Source organism: Chaetodon auriga, chromosome 6 (genome assembly GCF_051107435.1).
Source record: "Chaetodon auriga isolate fChaAug3 chromosome 6, fChaAug3.hap1, whole genome shotgun sequence".
In the NCBI taxonomy this organism is placed as follows: domain Eukaryota; kingdom Metazoa; phylum Chordata; class Actinopteri; order Chaetodontiformes; family Chaetodontidae; genus Chaetodon; species Chaetodon auriga.
The window spans coordinates 17,525,418-17,545,201 of record NC_135079.1 but is presented as its reverse complement, the minus strand read 5'-3'; the positions used below and the strand labels follow the sequence as shown (position 1 = coordinate 17,545,201).

General features: G+C 43.8%; 1 protein-coding gene across 1 annotated transcript; it reads right to left on the bottom strand.

Annotated features, from left to right (window-relative positions):
- Window positions 1-3,599: 3,599 nt before the first annotated feature.
- On the bottom strand, window positions 3,600-6,477 carry fjx1 (four-jointed box kinase 1). Its single transcript, XM_076734169.1, has one exon. The coding sequence runs from the start codon at window positions 6,107-6,109 to the stop codon at window positions 4,826-4,828; it is 1,284 nt and encodes a 427-aa protein (XP_076590284.1). The 5' UTR covers window positions 6,110-6,477; the 3' UTR covers window positions 3,600-4,825.
- Between the last annotated feature and the right edge of the window lie 13,307 nt (window positions 6,478-19,784).

Below are 19,784 nucleotides of genomic sequence, written 5' to 3'. Positions count from 1 at the left end.
TCTCTGTGTCTATTTGTACACATAGTGGAGGCTATATTATGGCTCCAAATCTAATAATAACATAAAGTGACAGTGAGGAACATAATAACGTCATCTGTCTGTGTTGTCTGATATATTTCTGTCAACATCCACTGCATCAAAGATCTGATTCATTGGTAGTCATGACGAAGGGAAAAAAAAATAATGAGTGTGATGAAATGTAACAGAGTTTTGTGATGGAAAAGTTCGAGTAGGACGTAATCTTTTCCATAATCTGCAAGCATGACGGCCCCATGACAGAACCTGCAAAAACCAATTCCCCACCCAACAAAGTTTTTTGGCTGAAGACACAGGCCGTCACAGTTTAGGGAAATCTCCCGCTCAAGAAAGGCGAAATCTGACAGTTTTACGTGCTCACACACACACACACACACACACACACACACACACACACACACACACACACACACACACACACACACACACTCATCGCCCTGATTCACTCTGATTTATCAAACACTTGTGTGCTATTACAGCTGACTTTCTAAGTAAATCCATATGGTGGAGATTAACAAAGCTCGGCATCCCTTGCGATGTTTCCAGGTGCACACACTTGTTAAACTCTGGGCATGTGATTAAATGTGACGACAATCCAAAACTCACACATCTGGATAGTAATCAACTGGTAAAACTAGAGCCAATTTTAACATTGAAATGATGAGTAAAGACGAAGAGGATATACTTAGATTTGACTTCCCTTCATTTGGACATACACATGCTGATATAAAACAAGGACGGTCACTCCACATTTTTTCTCCTCTTGTTAGCTGAAATATGTGCAGCCCTTTTCTCGCCTGTCTCAGTTAGTCATTACCTTCCACTTTGTCTTGAGAAAGAATGCCCAAAGGCCCTGACCTTATGCTTTCACTCCTGGATTGGACAAAGCCAGGCTTTGTGCCAGCTCTCCAGGCTCACCACGGCCTGCCTGTCCAGCCCTTACACTGCCAAAGCCCCTCTAGTCTTAGCCCAGGCCCCCCAGTTTAGCCTTCATGGCCTGTATCCACTGGGCTGTGACTGAGTGACTCTCCCCTAGTATGTGCCGTGTTTCATAATGAAATCATTCAGTCATGCGCAGGAAGTTCCCTGCACTGTGTACCCACGAAAGAATGCTACTTATGTCCGTCCACTCACACATGGCAGGCCCGCAGGGAAGGGGACAGCTTATGTCAGTTACTCACCTGCTGTCTGGCAAAGCACCCAATTTTACTTTTTCACTCAGTTTTTACCTTAACTCGTGCAAATTACTTTGGTGTAATTAGGCATTTTTACAGGGATATTAGATTTTGTAGGTTTTGTTGCTTGATGATGATGAAATTTTGATATTCTGGTTAGACTTAGTGAATTTAGTGTTAGAGGAATAGTTTGCTGAGAGGATTGATATCACTGTTCAGTGTCAGTGTCCTGTTAGCTTAGCTTACCATAAAGAATGGAAATAGGGGGAAACAGCTAGCCTGGATCTGTCCGGACGTAACAGAAATCTGCCTCCCAGCCCCTCTACAGCTCCCTAATTACAATGTTATTACTCGTTTTTACACTCCAAATAAACCAAGTGTAAAAACAACAAACAGTTTTACAGGGGCTTGTGGGCCAGACTATTTCCTGACCAAGAGACTTCAGGAAGTCACTGCTTCTGGCCAAGAACTGGTCCGGCTCATAACCCCAGAAAACCATGACGTGTTGTTTGTGCACTTCGGTTTTTGTTTGGATTAACCAAATAAGATAGAACGTTTTAATTAGTGAGCTTTAGAGGTGCTGGTAGGTTAGCTGTTTCTAATCTATAAACTAAGCTAAGATAACCGGCTGCAGCCTTGTATTGATTGGACAGGCGTGAGAGTGGTATTGATCTTCTCATCTCATTCTCAGCAAGAAAGTTACAGAAAAAAACAATTCCCAAAATGTCAAACTGTTCTTCTAAAATGTTGATTAACACGAATAATTTTATTTTAATGTGGCCTACAGATAAATCCTGATATTAGTCTTCTTTTTAAAAACCCATGGAATCGGATCGGAGCCAACTTTGAAAACGCTTTATGTACACAGCTGGGACTCCTTCCACTCGCCTGCCTGAGAAGTGCTGGTGTGCGTGGTGTGTCCATGGAGATGATCCTCCCTCAGCTCCTCTGGAATGTTTGCAATGTGCACAAAGAAGACGATCAGCCCGAGTACCTGGGGTCTTTGCTCGGGCCTGCTGTGGGCCCCTGGCTGTATGACTGCTGGAGCCTGTGGTTCAGCCTACTGACATAGAAAACAAGCACGTCTGGAAGGAACCACACTGATGGTATGTATAAGGATGTAACTAACTGTCATACGCTGCATAATAACCTACTGCACTGCTACAAGCTAGGACAGGTTGCACTCATTAGACCATGTCACAAAGGTATGTGCATAAAGATTTTGTTGCCTGTGGGTGGGGTGGGGGGGACTTGAAGGAGTTTGCGTAGTGATCTGAAATAAGCCAGGCGGAAAGAGTGAGGGAGGAACATATGTGAACAGTTAAGAGGGTGATTCAACAACCTCTTTGATATCCACCATTAGTGTGATTACAGCTGGCATGGTCCCTTGTTAAAAAAAATGGCTTTCTCGAATGAAAGAATGCATCAGAAAAAACTAATTAGGAAAATGAAACTTTCATTTCCCATTTAGCTAACAAATGAAGTTGACAGTGATGTGAACAGTGAAGACAGATGTGCTGCAGGAAGGGGCAAGATGTGGATGAAATACAGAGGGAGGGAAATCGTGCGAGACAGGAAACAAGGAAGGGCGGCGAGTCTGGTTTAGACCTGCAGACCTGAGTTTGGCTTTGTGTCTAATCCTTGATGCCTGCAGCCTGTCGTAAATCTCTTTGCAGCGTTCGCCATTAACAGACATGCTTAGAGCAAGATGCCCAGCTGCAACCCCACACATATTAACCCTACACCCAGCACATTAACATGACCTGCTTTCCCCTATACAACAGAGCACATATTGATCCCCAAGCCCCTATTAGAGCTGCACCAGGCAGCTAGTCTGGAAAAAGCCTTCAGTTACACCTGCTTAAACCTCTGCTGCTTCTCTGCCGCTATGTAGTGACCTAGCTGGGAGAAGCATAAATCACAGATACCGACACACGTGCTGTAAGCCATGAAATGAAATGCGAGTACAAATAGAGCCACTTTTTGAACAAGATACACTCATCCCACTCTATGGAGATGTACCAACTGTAGTGGTGTGCCCTGGAGTTGGCCCTATATGCAGTTTATTTAAAAAAAAAAAAAAAAAGTTTTAAAAGAAACCAGATGAAGTGCAGAAGAGTGAGAGGCTGGAAAGAATTACGTCTTCAAAAGTTTGATCATTGACTTTCCCTCTGATGTGCTCGGAAGTCTAGAACCTGAAATCAGACACAGAGCTGGGCCCACAGTGGAACTAATAAGGAGAAGATGCTTCCAGAAGGGTCAAATTAAAGACTGATGTGGGATACAGTACAAGACAAAAGAATACACCTTACCTCCAGGCGTCATATATATATATGTACTGCTTTCTCTTGAATATCTTTAACAGGTACAGTTTCAACCTTTGAAAAACTGTAAACAAGGCTCTCTGAAGACAACGCACTAATTAATTGTGGGCTCGGCCTCTCTGCAGCACATGCGCCACAAAAGGGAGTTTTCTTACTCTTCATTCCTACAGCTTGAACCAATAAGTCACCCAACCTTGGCCGTAGCTTCACCAGAATGATGAATGTTCTGTCATCTGTCTTGTGGAAAGGAGGAAGTTTTGATATAGTTAGGGAACAGTAAAGCCCCTTTTCAAAGGATGTCAAATGATGTCAGTTGTCTCCTCCAGTTCATCATTCTGGGTGAGATTATAAAGGGGATTAGAGATTCCTGTTGTAGCGTGCCTGTGGCTGACAGAATAGCTCCTGGGGAACAGTGTGCCAGTACAAGATATTTCTCCAGCACAATGAGAGCGCTGTAATGGGCAAGTACAGAGGCTTGAAAAATCCCAGCGCTCCACACAGACTAGGTAAATATTTGATGCACTCTAATAAGGCAGTTAAGTACAAACTGCATACAAAACACAGTCTGACAACAGTTAAATTAAGTTACAGTGTATTTATCAAAAAAAAAAGAACAAGAGATTTTGGAATGTTACAATGCACGTTAAATTAGTGGAGCATCAAATTCCCAAAATAGGATGACAGACAATATTTACAACATACTTACAGCATGTATAATGGCTATGGTACACCTGTGACTTTAAGGCTGAATATGCAATCCAAACACAGTTACAGGAGTGCAGGTGCCTCTATGACAATGTACTGTGCAAACGATTTTCTATTTTTAAAAAAAGCCAGCCGGATGTCAACAGAAATACAATATTCAAGAGTCAACTTATGTTAAGGCTTAGGGAAGACACAAGGCAAGAATCCAAACACGTATGAAGCGCTGCATTATGACACCCTTGTCACAAATATAGCCTACTCTTTACAATTTAAGCTATTCAGGTGAGCATCTGTGGGGTGAAGGAGACAGGAGAAACTGGCCTTTACCATTCGTCTCTGTGAGGCATACAGTGAAAATCTCATCAGGGAGCTTATAAACATGTGTCAAATTAGTTATTTATAAAGTAGGCAACACATTCTATTCACAAGAGGTAGTTCAGCTGGATATTCAAGACAGTTTTTTTAATTCTTAATTGAATTTCTTTTTTTGTAATGCGCATCAGTTTAGCACAGGTGTGCCAGTCGTGTTGCAGAGCTCATTATACCGTGCAGGTAGCAAATCCGTCACCTGTGCGTCCTGAATGTTCACAGCTGGCTGTACTTTCCTTTGCAATACAAAATGTGTTTGTATAATCTGTCTAGCCTGTCCTGAAGAACACCAGCATGCTCGTCTGAGAGAAATCCTAATTCCGGAGACAAAGGCTCGCTGTCTCTGTAGAGCTCCAGCAGCCTTTTCCTGGAGTCTCTGCGCCTGTGCAGCTCCGCCACGCGCTGCGTGGTCCTTTTTCTGAACACACACACAGAGCTCAGGACTGTACTGTGATATTTCTCCCACATTTTCAATACACGAAAGCCGTGCACGAGTCCGGCCTCGTTGTCAATGAATACAAGGTCACCGCTGGGTGTTTTGAGGAGGTTGTTGGTGTCTCTCTCCATTACGCGCGAATCCCACTGCAGGCTGAACAGATTGCTGACGAGTCTGTCGAAGTTTGCAGTCAGGTAGTCGAATACGATCAGGTCGGTCCACTGCATCAGCTCCAGCAGCTCTGCCGTCGTCTTGTTCCACAGCTCCTCCAGCACAGGATGCAGCCCGCCGCTCTCCTGTCGGAGCGGCGCAGGTGTGACCACCCCGGTCAGGTTGGAGACCCACTCAGTGAGAGAAACCACGGCCCGATCACTCCACTGTAAACCGTCTATCCGCGCCCTCACAGCCGCCCATTGTTCACTGTCACCGCTCAGCTGGGACAGTATTAGAGGAGGCAGGTTTGTGATGCCTAACAAACTGGCAAGGTAATATGTCAAAGTTTCTCCTTGCACCTGATCCGCGTTTATCCCGTAACGCACACACGCTTTGGTCCCATCTGCAAAAGTGGCGAGCTGATTAGATATCCTGCCGCATCCAGGCTCCAGCCTCACTATCCGATATGTCCTGGCTCTCTCTCGCCATGCCCGAGCATATTCCTCTGTGAAGCCCACAGGGAGGAGGTCCTCCAGCCATTCACTCCAAAATATCCCATCCTCCACAGGGGAGCCTAACTTGACCGGGCCCTCCCGCAGCGCTGACCTCTTGTTATCCCCATTCACATGGTAATCTTGATTTCCTGCAGAGACGGTGTGATCAGTGAGGTTGTGAGCCTCAAGTCTGCCCCCCAAGTGCGGTCTTTGTGCCGCTGGGACAGCAAGCAAAACCCGGAAAGTTTTGGCAGAGAGGTCCGCTGGGAGACCTTGGTGAAAAGACCCACCGCCCGGTACCGAGAACCTGCGTTTGTGTCGCTCCAAACGGTTCTCCAGTGCGCTCCAGACGTAGAAAACACTTGCAAGGGCGCACAGGAAAAGAAGAGCGAATAAGTTTGCTGAAACAGCCTTCATGGTGAGACCACCCTACCCACCGAGCTCGGGTAGGTTTAAATGAGATACAGACAGAATCAGTGTTCTTCAATCCACAGTTGAGCTGGAGCGACTGTGAGCTGTGCGCCCCCGAAGCCCCGCGGCTGCTTCAGATCACAGGACGAAAAGGGTCTCCGAAACGGTGTGAATCTCATCCCCCGTCCTGCTCAGATGCCTTGTCATATCCTCCCTCTGCGGGGAACAGGGAGAGCATTTCGGATCACCGCGGCCGATGTCCGCTATTGAACGTCCTCCATGTGAGCCCGCTGGCGTCGTTGCCGCTTGCTGTCCGCGTACTCCTCTGCGTTTCTCATCTTCCTGCCGCTCTCCGCCGGGCGCTCGGTGAGTTTTGATATGAGGTGGTGTCGGCTCGCAGAGAGACACTAGGCGGTGAGCCACGTGACTCCAGTCCCGAGATGGTGGGCGGATCGTGGGAAGGAGGGTTCAGAGAGGAGCGGAGCAAGTGCACCGCGCTGCGTTTTGTGTGTGTGTGTGTGTGTGTGTGTGTGTGTGTGTGTGTGAGAGAGAGAGAGAGAGAGAGAGAGAGAGAGAGAGAGAGAGAGAGTGATGTGAGAGGATTGTGTGGTACTGGCAAAGGCAGCCATTATGATAATTGACTTTGGAAATAGTGTCACCATTTTTAAGTTATTTCGTGCTGAATAACCGTGTCAGTGAGGCAGAGGCAGGCAGAGGCAGGCAGAGGCAGCCGAGGGTGAACCTGCCTGAACCCAGTTTCTCCCAGATTTTGCGCCCACCTTTGTACTCTATTTTTAATTCATGATTACCATGAGGTCATTGTGGATCACAGAATGCATCAAGTAATATCAGCACATTTTTCTTTCACTTGTTTTGGCGCTGTACTCCAGCACATTGGATTTCAGATGAAAGTATCACCCGGGGCTAAAAATGCTGACTTTCAGCGTTAAGGTTGTTTGAGTGGGTTCACGTCCATATCGAATGAACAGTGTTGGAATTATTGACCTTTTTACATCCCCGATGTTAGGTCAATGATCCAGAAATAAGCATAAACAGACAAGGAAACAATTTATTCCTTTATATTATAGTGCTCCTGGCTAGCCAAGTTAGTCATCTGCTGATAATCAGACTGAAGGCAAAAAGCTCCTGAAACAAGTGAGAAGTAAAACATAGCTGCAGTGAAGGCCTTGGTGAATGGTAATGAATACAACTAAATATTAAATGTGATCATTGAGGTTTATGTAGTGATGCTCGCATTTAATTGTCTACCCTGAAATTTCACTGTCATTGTTTCTTGCAAACAGTGGCAGTGAACGCTCCAGTGTGCTGGAGCAAAGAGCCAAAACAATGAAAATACATGACTTTTCTCAGATGTAAAGACAGGACTGAATAACAGCTTCAAACCTTGCCACGATCTGTTCCTCCCATACCACTAATTAGAGGAAGACATATGAAATAATCTAAAATGTGACCTCAAGTGCACTTTGTGCTCATACTGTGTAGTAATAATTTAAATGCATTATTTTAAATGTTATAGTCAAACTTAGTCTCTCCGTGGAATTGAAGAAAATCTTAACATGAGCTCCATTTATCAGCTTTTTACAGTTTTCAACCATATCTCACCATCTCAGCACCACATAGAGTTAGCTCTCTTGAAACACACTTCAAACAAATACAGCGCTTTGTTTCAGTGTTAAATAGTTCACGCTCGTGCTTTGTATTCTTAAAGACCAACATTATTTCAGTTTCAGCTGCTAAGTATTTAACCATTTTCCTACGAACACCCGGGGCACAGTGAAGTCAGCTGCTTGTTTCATCCTTGTCCAATGCTTTTGTTAAGCCAAATGTAACATGCATGCACACAAACTCCTTTATACACATCTTCCCTCATTAAATCATGCCTCATTAGCATTCCCCCACACTCTTTACCACTCGACTCATGTTTTCACACTCTGTATCTTGAACCTTAGTTTCCTAATCAAATTAATTGGGTCATTTTTATAGCAACATGCTGGCATGCTAAATTGCCTGAGTCAAAAAGACAGCCGTAGACAAGAATACTCAATTCCACCCTGTAAACTAGAGGTCCGCTAATGTATGCTTGAAACGCTTGGAGCTCTGAAACTGCTATCTTCATGCTGATATTCGTGCTATTTCATAGCTTGAAGAAAGACATACTGAAACCACACAAAACCCATCCACACGTATCTAACAACATGTGGGAAGAGACAGGAGATGACTTCTCGTGGACAGGCAGATTGAAATGATGTGGTCTTATTGCCCATGTAGCCTTCACTTCTGATTTGCCAAGTTTGATGTTTTGGTCCTTTTTTTTTTCGCCATCAGCCGAATAATTTGTACAATTCCCCGCCTGTGTTTGATTCTGCAATGCAGATTGACAGTGGTGGCGGTGCAAAGGGAAAAACAAAAAATCCCCGGGTTGCGCGCGAGTAGAGGAGCATTTATAAGTCCTAGACTCTTAAGAAATGGTTCGTGCAGCGGTGCATGGCTGAGCGTGTTTTTCTAACATGGTCGACAAAAGACTGGGTCCTTGTGGAGGTGATTTTTTTCCATCTGGTGTTAAGAGCTGTTTGAAACAAATTAGCCTTTGCAAATTGCACACTGTGTCCCAGAAATGCAGATAGTTAGGGATACTAAATAGGCCTACTAAATACATTCAAGCATATATGGGTATAGAAAAGACACTTTAAAGTATTTTGAGTTTGAAAGAATGTGTTCTGCATGTTGTCTGCTTGTCCTGATATAAAACCCCTGCTTCGTCTTAGCTGCTTCCCTCCACTTTCACTTTAAAGCTGAGTAGCAGCACGACTCCCAAGGTCTAGACATAGGAAATGAAGAAGGCTTAAGTACATTGCTGGAATTCTGTCTGATGTGTGTTGCTTTTTAGGAGTGTGGAGTAACCGTATTTACTGACTCACATTTGTGGTGTCCCTTTCCCCCGAGCACAAGTGCGGGCATGTTCTCATATCAAACCTATCTGTTTCTTGCCATGTGTTATCTGCAGGTCAGCCAACCTCTGAGCCCCCTCACCCAACCCCCCCCCCCCCCACCTCCTGCCGCATTCCTCCCTCCTCTTTCCTCGTAAATCCCACAGCAGTCCCAGGAGAGCCGTAATACAGGGAAAAGCCTTTCTCCACCAGCCATGGCTGTCCGTGGTCAAGCGCTGCAGTGACACAAGAGAGCGCAGACCGTCTGTCATTCTGTCCGCAGCCACACAGCACACCCATCACCGGCCGTCTGACCATGCCACAGCTGTGACAGAATCTCGGGTTCTCTGTGTGGTGCCAGTCTGCCTGTGCAGATGGACAGAGGGAGGCAAAGGAGACAGAGGAGGAGAAAGTGCAGTGGGCTTCTGTCACTTCCCTCGCAGTCTAAGGTTAGTTCACGCTGAGCAATAACTCATAGGTCCCTTGACACTTTGCAGCACTCTGTTTCCTGGACTGAATAATGAATGTGCAGGGCTTCCATTAGTGTTGAAAGCTCCGATTATTTCACAGGCTCTGACAATTACTCATGCTCAGCAAATCAGGGACGGGGTCGGGGAGATCCTCAGGATGAATTCATCATCTCCTGGTTTATGTATGATGAAGATATCTGTGTGTTCTTTGGCCACGTGTGTGCTCGTATGCATTTATTTCAAAAAAAAATGGGAGAGGGAAGGAGATAATAAGAAGGAGGTATTGTGATTTGATTTAGTATTCTAGTGGTGAATGCGTATGCACACTGAACTGTCAATACCTGCCTTGAATCCAGGAACTGGGATATTGCCATCTGTTCAAGAAACCCAGCATGTGCTTCTCTCTACTCTGCTAGAATTTGGCTCCTGTTAACTTGCAGTTGAGGATGTACCATTACAATAAATACTCCAGAGACAGATAAGACATTTCTTTTAACTGCTGCTGACAGAGACACAATCTTGTCAGCGCTTATCTCAGCCCTTATCTAAAGTAACACTTCGGAATAGTGCACAAATTGCACAAAATGGGCCTTATAGTCAGCACGCTACTTTCTCGACCTCTTTTAGCAGGCACATGTTGCTGGTGTTGAATGCGAGAGGTTACGCAGTTCAACTTTCAACCACAGTGTTTTGTAAGGTGATGCAGTTTTTAAAAGTAACAGCAGTCTCCCTCCTGCCCTCATCGAGGCTAAAACCGGGGGTCTCCGAGGCAGCGAGCGGAAACAAGCAGCCTATGCAGAATCAAACCGAAGCTGTCGCTACATTGAGAGATCCTCTGCACTGCTGGGACCTGAGCGTGGCACACAGCCACCAAAGTGCTGCTTTTTTCCCCCACCATTCACTGCGGTTTCATTAGCCTGCCTTTTCCAATTTCCTGATACGCAGGCTAAAGGTTTTTAGCAATGACTGGTCGGTTGCTATTTGCTAATGAATGCGTTATTGTTAATGAATGCTGAATTACTCTCTCAGCTATGGAGGAGTAGCAGGAGGCTTGGCTTATTGATGTGCTGTACTCCCCATCTCCATCTGGTTTCCATGCAGCCGCAGTTATAAGAGGGGGGTTTTGAACCAGCAGAGGAGCGGGCCATTGAAATTCAGTGCTACACGAGGGGAACTCTCTTTCTACAGTGAAATCAGGAGGGGAGGAAGGAGATGTACGGTGGAGCCACTCGATTAAAGAATCAGTGTCCAATCTCCTGGATTACACCCCCTGACCTGCCACGCCAAATCCCCTATTAAATAAGTCAAGAATTGAATTCTTTTTACTTTCCCCTCTGCTAACTGGCTTATTGACTCAAGTGTGCTCAGTGCTTTGTGGTGAGGCTCTCCTTTAAATTGGCTAAAGGGAGAGCTTAAGAACATCTGATCTTTATTAAGAAAGTCATGACATTCAAAGCCTTGGTGTATTTTTTTGTCCAAATGAAATGCACTGTGTGATATGGTTGTGCCCCAGCTCTTATGAGGGGTCACGCGGTCAGTTAAGATTAGAGATGGTGGTTGAATGTCCTCCTAACGTTTCAGCAAAACATTTAGCAGCTTCGAGTTTAATGGGCGAGCAGCGTGAAGTGCTTGCTCTCATCATATCACACTGCAATGAATCTGCTGTATGTGAGGGAGGAGTGCTGCGGTTTGCATGCATCTTCTTGCTCAGCTCCTCTCCGCCCTCTCCAGATTTCCAACCAGTTTAAGCAATCACTAACGAAAAACATTTATCATTTTCAGCATACGGCAGTAGCTTACAGAGGGAGTACAGGGAAATCAGTGGCATTCTTTTGAGCAGATATATGGAGATGTGCGTTTAGCGTGATATCGCTCTGCACCATGCTCAGCTATCGAACAGCGCTGTTAACTTGTAGGCTGAATTGACTTGAGGGCATTTTGCTCTGTAGATCATAAAGCTGGTGGTAAGAATAAAGGCTAATTCACATTAACAGGCCTGTGCAGTGCCATATTATTGCTTGTTTGACATATCAGGCATGCCAGTTGACAAGAAACTGTTGTACCAGTCTTTGTGCTTTCATTTGGTTCTGATAGCTTCAAAGTCTCAAATGCTTCTTAGATGTAAGCTGGGCATTAGTAGAAATACTAAATGCAATATAACAGCAGAGAGGAGCTCACAGTTTGACAGCTCAGGCAGTGGTAAAAATCTGTCGTTACAGATCAGTTCATACTGAAATATCCTATAATAGGTAGACATACCCATATATATAACAGATAATTATTCAGAAAGTTGCTTTCCCCCAAGAGGGATTAATAAAGTATGCCGTCTTCTTCTTCACCTTAAATTCCATCTTAACATGAAAAACATCTTGCACCCGGCAGCATGTGAAAAAAAGTTTCTGTTATTTCAACCATGAGATTCCTTCCTCCCAGTTGTACTCCCTTTTTCCAGCTCCTCAGCAGCAGAAGTAGTAATAACAGCACTGGAGGGTTTAGGGAAGAAAAAGTCCAGAATCCAGGGCGCAAGAACGACCCCTTGGCATGTTGACCTTTTCCTATTCACCAGGCCGGTAGTGTTGACAGCACCCTGGTGGGGGAAGGGTAAACAAACGAGCCACATGGAAAAGAACTCCAGAGTTCCGCTGCAAGTAAAAACAAGAAGAAAACTCTCAGTCTCTCACTCCAAATTGGCCTGCAGTAACGACTGAGTTAGCTGCTTCTAGTTAAATTTAGAACTAGTGCAGCGTGATTGAAAGAATTGTCTAGTTTTGCAAAACTTTGTGTGTTCTTGGCACAGCGTGTCTAAATCAGGAATAATCCCTTTACTCTTATCTTTTAATCTTTGTTCCTTTCTCTGAACTGTGCTGCATAAATAACAACATCCTGCTTGTCTTCCTGAGCCTAAAATCAGCACAAGTATTAAAGATCAGCTCTTCCATGAGTTAAAATCCCAGAGAGGAGGCTCAACTATCGGCTTTATTTCACTGAAATAGAGGGGGCTTGATCATTTATGTCTGTGGCCTTGTGGAACGAGGCTTTCCCATATAGGCCTTGATGCTGAGTGTATTTTACTTGCCTATGCTTCACTGGTGCCTGGAATCTCTAATGTGGCATGTAGACGCTCGCCACTGATAGATTTGTGTCCCCTGGGACAGGTTTGTATCACTGTTGGCTGTCAGCGCATACGTTATGCCGTTTAAGCAAGAATGATCACTCCTATTAACAACAAAGGAGGCCCAATTGAATAATTTAACGTAGTGGCAGTGGCTCGTTGCTGTTAAAAGAAGGGAGTGGAGAATTGATCAAACAGCCGGCCCTCGCCCAGCTGCGGGAATATAAATAATAAAATGAGATCCGAGTGATTAGTTATGGTGTCCTGTTCCAGTTCGGTGCCTACTACTTACATTCCTTTCCCGCTGAGATTCTGGCCATGGACGTTTTGATTCCACTTTGCTTCTTGCAATGGCAAATCAATACATTCCACAACAGATGGAAGTGGGAATGATGGCATGTGCTTCATGTGAAATCTGGAAAGTGATGTGCTGCAGTGCAGGGTTCTCCTTTATTTTCTGTTCACCTTGGTCTGTACAGGTTTTTGTGATGAAGAAAATGAAAAAAAGACACATCTCTTCCACATCAGGGCTGCTTAGAAGTCTTCAAAGGCTACTTTAGATTCATCTCATTTCTCCCTCAAAAGACATTTCATGGATTTGCAGGCTCTGACTCCCCCTAGAGGAAACAGAGGATAAACAACAACATGCCTCTTCCCACAAACACTCCCACTAACTTGAAATATTTACCTCCTCGTGTACACCAAATGTCACGTTTGGGATTCGCTTTGCAGGATTATCTGAAATGGTCATCCTTTCAGAATCCTTGTGGCAAATTTGTCAGTTTCCAAGAGCATCAGACTTACTGATGGGAGCGCAATATGCATGTAAACCCAAATCTCTCCACAGTCACACTACAGTCAATGCCACATGCTGTGGCGTGTTCTGTAATCAGCTGCCTGCATTGTAGGAGGTTAGAGCAGTATGAGCAATGCATGTATGATGCAACAGTTCTGTAAGTGTAAATTTATTCGAGACAGAAACACATCCTCAGCTATCAGGAGGATTTATCGGTTACTTGAGATCATGGTGCTTTTTCTGATGAATGTCTCGAGTATCTTGGAATAACGAGTTTTGATTCAAGAACAGATTTTTTATGTATTTATTTTTTTTAGTTGTGTTATTCGAGGATGGATCGTAGGTACGTGATCCTCTCTTTGACGTTCTGCTAATTTAGTCCAGGCTTCTCAACATCATGGATTTTGCTCCAGAAAGTTTGGAATTAAGAGCCATGAATCTGTGAGGAGGATCAAAGGGTTTTAGAAATTAACTTTGTCTTTGAGAAAGTAGTGAAATCGCAACAAAAATTACAAGTGCACAGCCTCCAATGATGATAGTGGGAACGCATTAAATTTTTCATAAATTGTTAACAGTTTAAAAGAGCTGCTGCACTTTCTGTTCCTATTTAGTTTAATTTTCTCATTTTTTTAAAACTTAATTGCTCACCTTTTCTCTCTATGTCTATCTCTGTCTCTTACACACACACACACACACACACACACACACACACACAGCCTCTCTCTTTCCATTATGTAAATTCTATTACAAATCCAGACACTATTTCAGAACAGGGACACTTGTATCTCAAAAGCTTCTGGATGTGCAGTATCTTGACACACAGTGTGTCTTTTGAGAAATGCTGAAATCTTAGAATCTCAGATTGGTCTGCGTGACGTGTCTGCGTTATTTACTGTTATATCCAAAGGGAGTTTTTGGACAGATCAAGCCCAAAAAGAACAAAATGTTTGTTACATTACATGGAATGTATGTTGACTTTTCTAACCAGAATCCCAACCACCCATGAAATTGTCAGTGCCTTAAACCTCCTGTTAACTGAGACTGGCATTACATATGCATTACTGTGTGGTTTGCTGTGCGGTCAGGACCTTTGCCTAATTTCCCAAACGTTTGTGCCTTTTCATGTTTGGCCACAAGAGGCTGCTGTGCCCATATCTCTTTGGGAGAACTTTGGCTTAAAGATCACTGTGCCTGAGCTGTGTTATGTTGCCTGCTGTTGGTGCTCTTTTTGCTTGAACTTTAGTCTGAGCAAAGGGACATCAGAAAAGACAGAAAGGAGGCAAGAGGGGAGAAAAAGAAAGACTGAAGGCTTGAGAAACTGACAGTGAGTGTGTCTATTTGCACACATTCTACTGCATATTATGTTATATATTGTTTTACTTTCTGCTGATCATCTTAATTTATGAGCCCCTTAAACACAACACTGATCCAAAGTCAGTGAAACAGAAATAACAATGTATGACAGTGTGTTTTAAGTTTTTAATGTAACTCATTGATGGATTTACATCATCTGACAGAAGCAGGGAGGCACACACACTTTCATAATTTGGGTAAATTCCTGAAACAGTAGCTGAAAAATGTTCTTCTTATGGACTTTTATATCAGGCTCTCATCTTGTGTCTGAATTAATGCCATTATCTGACCATGGACCAAGCAAAAGCGAAGTGATGCCAACACTTACACCAGTAAACTTCACTTTGCTCAGAGAATTGAATGGTATTCTATTCACATAATGTGCTCTGTTACAAAAAGACACTTAGTGCCACTTAATGCTGTTTTATTATTTATGTTGTACACATGAGCTCCATATTTGACTCATTTTTTTCCTTATTTTTTCCACACAGTATCCCATTTAATTGCACTAAGGCATGCTACATGGTCAGGCTTGACATGCGGCATGGCAGAAAAAATACCACCCCGGATCCACTGTTGTTATGATGGCTGCGGAGCAACAAACCCTCCCATAAAACCTAATCCCAAATTAATGCAACTATAAATACACACGGCAGATCAAGTGTTGAGAGGGTGGAGCTCCACGTCAACACCCTGCATCCTGACGTGCTGCACAACGATCATGATCTCCCTTCTGTTTGTTTTCCACGTTAAGCCTCATTAAGGGGCTCTGTTCTATAAAACTGCGAATTCCTCCTGTCAAGTGTTCCGTTCCTCACACAAAACGCCACTTATGTCACCGAGAACATGTTGAGATCACCGAGCTCCTGTCTGGAGACTCCTCAAGCACTATAACCATTAGAAACGAATAACAAAACACAGAGAGTTCGGAGAGGAGAAACTGCTTTCAAAGTTGGAGAGGAGTAGAGGGATTGGAGCGCTGAGGTGATGTGTGTTGTAAAACGTTGGGTTTCTGCTAATGGGCTTTGGGTGACTGTTTTCCACTTTAAAGTGGCTCAGTGGTTCCAATTCTGGTCTCTCACACTGACCTCACTCAGACCAACATTTTCTTCCTTTCTACTGCCTCCTCTATATCTCTCTGACCAAGTTATTTCCACCACAATGGCCCAGGCTCATTGCTCCGCTGCAAACGGTGACAGGAAGGGGGAAAAAAAAAGATGACCAAAACAGAAACCTAGTTGCCATGATACACCAAAACAAACCCTCTCCTGTGAGGCAGTTGTCTGGTTCATTGTCCGCGTGGCTGTTCTTTAGAACCAATGACACGAGGGTCAATTTGTGATAAACACGGATCGAGGGAAGGAAATGCAGAATAAAAGCAGAGGCGCGTCTGTGGGAGACTGTGTGTCATGTCACAGACCTCATGAGTCCTTGTTGGAACCCAGAGCAGATGGAAAGTCTCCTCATTCCTCCTGCATACCTTACTTTCCCCCTCTGTCTCCTTCCCTGTCCTTCTGAGGTTTCCATTAAAAGAGTGATTTTTTTTTTTTAAATCCCAGTGTGGTTCCCTCTTCCAAGGAGGGAGTTTGGTCAGCAACTACTCAAGGATCTTTCAGTGCTACTGCTACCAGCTCCAGTTATTCTCCAACCCTCAACAATTTGATTTTCAGGGTTTTATGGTTATGCTCATAAGTCCCTTTTTTAGACCTCACAGCTGGAGTTTACCATCTCCCTATAAAATTGGATGGGCAAGACAAGATTTATGATCTTGGAAGCCGTTTGGATGATGGCCTGAGACTATTCTGAGACAAATGCCATTCACAGTATTGAAAGAGAAGGTGACCTTGGTGCACCATAGTCAATCTCCAATTTTTTTTCAAGGGGAGAGCCTTTATTTTATTGGAAAATATTGGAAAAAGTAACTAAGTTCCTTGGGTTCAAGGATTTAAATCTTGATTAAACAGTTTAAGCTTGAAGGAAGATGTGTAATAATGCTTTCTGAAGTTCGCAAACACTGGCTGATTGTGCTCTTGGCTGTGCATGGATTTTACACGGAAAGCTGATGTCGGCGGATATTTCGCATATGCTGTCATTTGGATGAAGTTGGTTCCTATTAAAATAAGTTGTTTCCTATTAAACTTTTTTTCATGTAAGGATCAGCTATGTTCAGATTTAGAGAAAAAGCCAACATTTCACTTCAAAGTTGTCAGAAGGTTTACATTATAGAGACTGACTCAACTGTATGTTCCCGGAGGTACATGTGGAAGACTTCATGCTGCATGCTGGATATTATATGGGTGTGCAGCTCACCAGGTCACACATGCATATGCATATCCTCAGACATGTGCACCGTATCTCTTGCATCCTATCTATAGACGCCCTTGAGGGTGCTATAATAATCTTTTCTTTAATGTGGTTCCCTGCTGTTGCGATCTCCTGCAGATCGACCTTTTGCTGTGGGATTAACAGGGTGTAATGGGACGTGAAATCCAAGTCATTTCCAGCCAGGGCAGCCATAGCCACATAGCCTTCCTGGGTAGAGACTCGGGAGTACAGATTTACACCTTCATAGTAAGGCGTAAATGTATTTGACCTGACTTAGTATAGATTTAGGTCAATCAAATCCAGGCAGGCACAGTTTGGAATGTGACTTAAAAACAAAGAGAGGGCGCATGTGAGCCAAAGCTATGTTTGATGTGTCTGCTTCGATTACTTGAATATATATGTATTTCGAGCACTGAGAATGCTTTGAAGCATCTGAAATTAGATGAGCAGTGGCAACAATATGGAATGCAATTCCTGAAGCACTGTATCTAGCTTAATCTAGCATGACAGACCTATAGGCACATGTGAAATGTCAGAACGGGGATTATAAACATGGAGGGGAATAGGCTTCATATAAACAGGTCAGCAAGTTCGGGCACATACCCTAAAGCACACTCAAATATGCACTGTATATCTTCCAGTATATTCAGGGTTATTTGATCTCATTTTCTCTTTCATCCTGTGTCAGTTAATATCGTATCATTAGCGCTATCTATCTTAGCTCTTTTTGTTTTCTCCTGCTCTGAAACTTTGTGTATAATGAAGGAAAAAGACTGTTGCGGTAAAAGGACAGACAGGTCCTGTCTCTCTTTAGGGACAGATAATTATGCATAAACACAGTGGCTGTGCAGAGAGAGTAGTTAACCTTAAAGGAGTTCATAAAAACAAGCTGTCTTCATAAGCAGAGTGTTCTCTTTAGCGTGCTGCACATAAATGAGAGCATATTTGGCGACCAGTTTGACACTGTCCTGCACTATTAAGTTACTAAACTGCCCCTCGTCATGGCACTATGCTCCTGGCAACAGCTGTGGCCGGCTTTGCTAAAAAGCCGCTGCAGGCATCTGTCTTACCTGTGAAGCAGACGGCCTAGTTTCCATCCGCTGCATGCAATGGAGACGGCAGGTCGTGCCATGATACAGTGAGACCGTTAGCTGCTGGGGGAAAAAAAGGCGCTCGTGTTTACTCCGTGTCTGCTCTGTAACCATAGAAATAGGATGAATGTGATGCCATGATTAGATTCCTTCATATTAAAACCACATGGCTCCATAGTCAGACACCTTCATTTTGTCTGACCCCATGACACCTCCGGGATGTCAAACAAAACCCAATCTAGTTAACGCTATTAATAATGAGCGGATGAGACAACATCTTGGGACTTTGCTTACTTTTACAAATGGCCTGTGAAAAACCTTCTGTAAGGAATGCGTAGTCAACAGTGGATGCCATTAAGTGTAATGACTCCCAGGTAATTTGTTGTGCTCCTGCCGCACCACTTCCTTCATGTTCTTGGGGTAATGAGATTTTACTGTGCGCTGTGGGCAAGGGGCCCATTCTCTCTGACCAACCACTGTCACTGTGGGGCCATCTGAGAAACTTCTATAGTGCAGCCCAGGATGAGCATGATCTGTGGGTCATGAGAAAATGTTTCCCTTCAGGAGAAAGTCTCTACTACAGTATAGTATGAGGAGTGGAGGCATCAGCAGGGCTGTGGCACGGTAACCAAAAATGGTACATTGTCCTCAAGTGAAGTGGGCAAAACATACTGATAACAACATCAGCATCAGTGTGGTGACTTTCATGGAGAACCTACTCTGTGTCATCCATTGTCAGACAATATTTTGTCAATGTACAGTGAAAACCATGCTTCTCCAATCATAGTGACTAGTGTGCATGAGGTCGATGGCAACATAAGAAGCAGTGCATGATCTAAAAAACAAACAATCTGGGTTTTTGGAGATGCACAAAATCAGCTTTCCAATTATTTTCCCCACTATGAAATTCTGAATATGTATTGAATGCTCTTACAACATATCACACTTTTGGTGTGAAAGCCCTTGTAAGTATTTCTTGTGGGCTGAGAAACTTTTTATGATAAATAAACCATTTACTTCAGGATTAAAAATACATAATGAAAGTTGAACATGTTTTCTCTGTATGTAATACAAAAAGGTGTTTAAGATCTACTCTGTATTCTTCTAGCAAAGTAGACTGCAGCTGACGTCTCTGAAAATGTGAAACCAGTGTCCACATTAACCTGGAAGCCTTGGGTTTCACATAATAAACCATTAGGCATCTGGACAAACAGTGGAGAGGTGGTGAAAGGTGGGTAGAAAGCACAGACAATATTTCCTTTCCCCCTTCTCTTCCTTGATTTTCCTTTTTTTCCTGCTCTCTCCCTATATACCCTCCAGTCTTCAGTCCTCTATTTTCTTCACAAACTCTCTTGATTTCAGCCTGTTTTTCAGCATCCCATCCAAACACACACACACACACAGACCGGGACACTGCTCCTGTGTTCCTTCTATCGTCTAAATCCTGCTGTTTTAGGAAACTGCTCGGGATATTTGATTCCCCTGCTCTGAGTCGTTTGATCCGTATTCCTTGTTAGCTCTCGCATGCTGCTTGGAGTCCAAGTGAGCGAGGAACAACAAATGAATCAATTCCAGTGCTGCATCCA

What these genes read in the sequence shown, in the direction of transcription:
- fjx1 (XM_076734169.1), bottom strand. Translation starts at nt 6,109, where the DNA reads ATGAAGGCTGTTTCAGCAAACTTATTCGCTCTTCTTTTCCTGTGCGCC.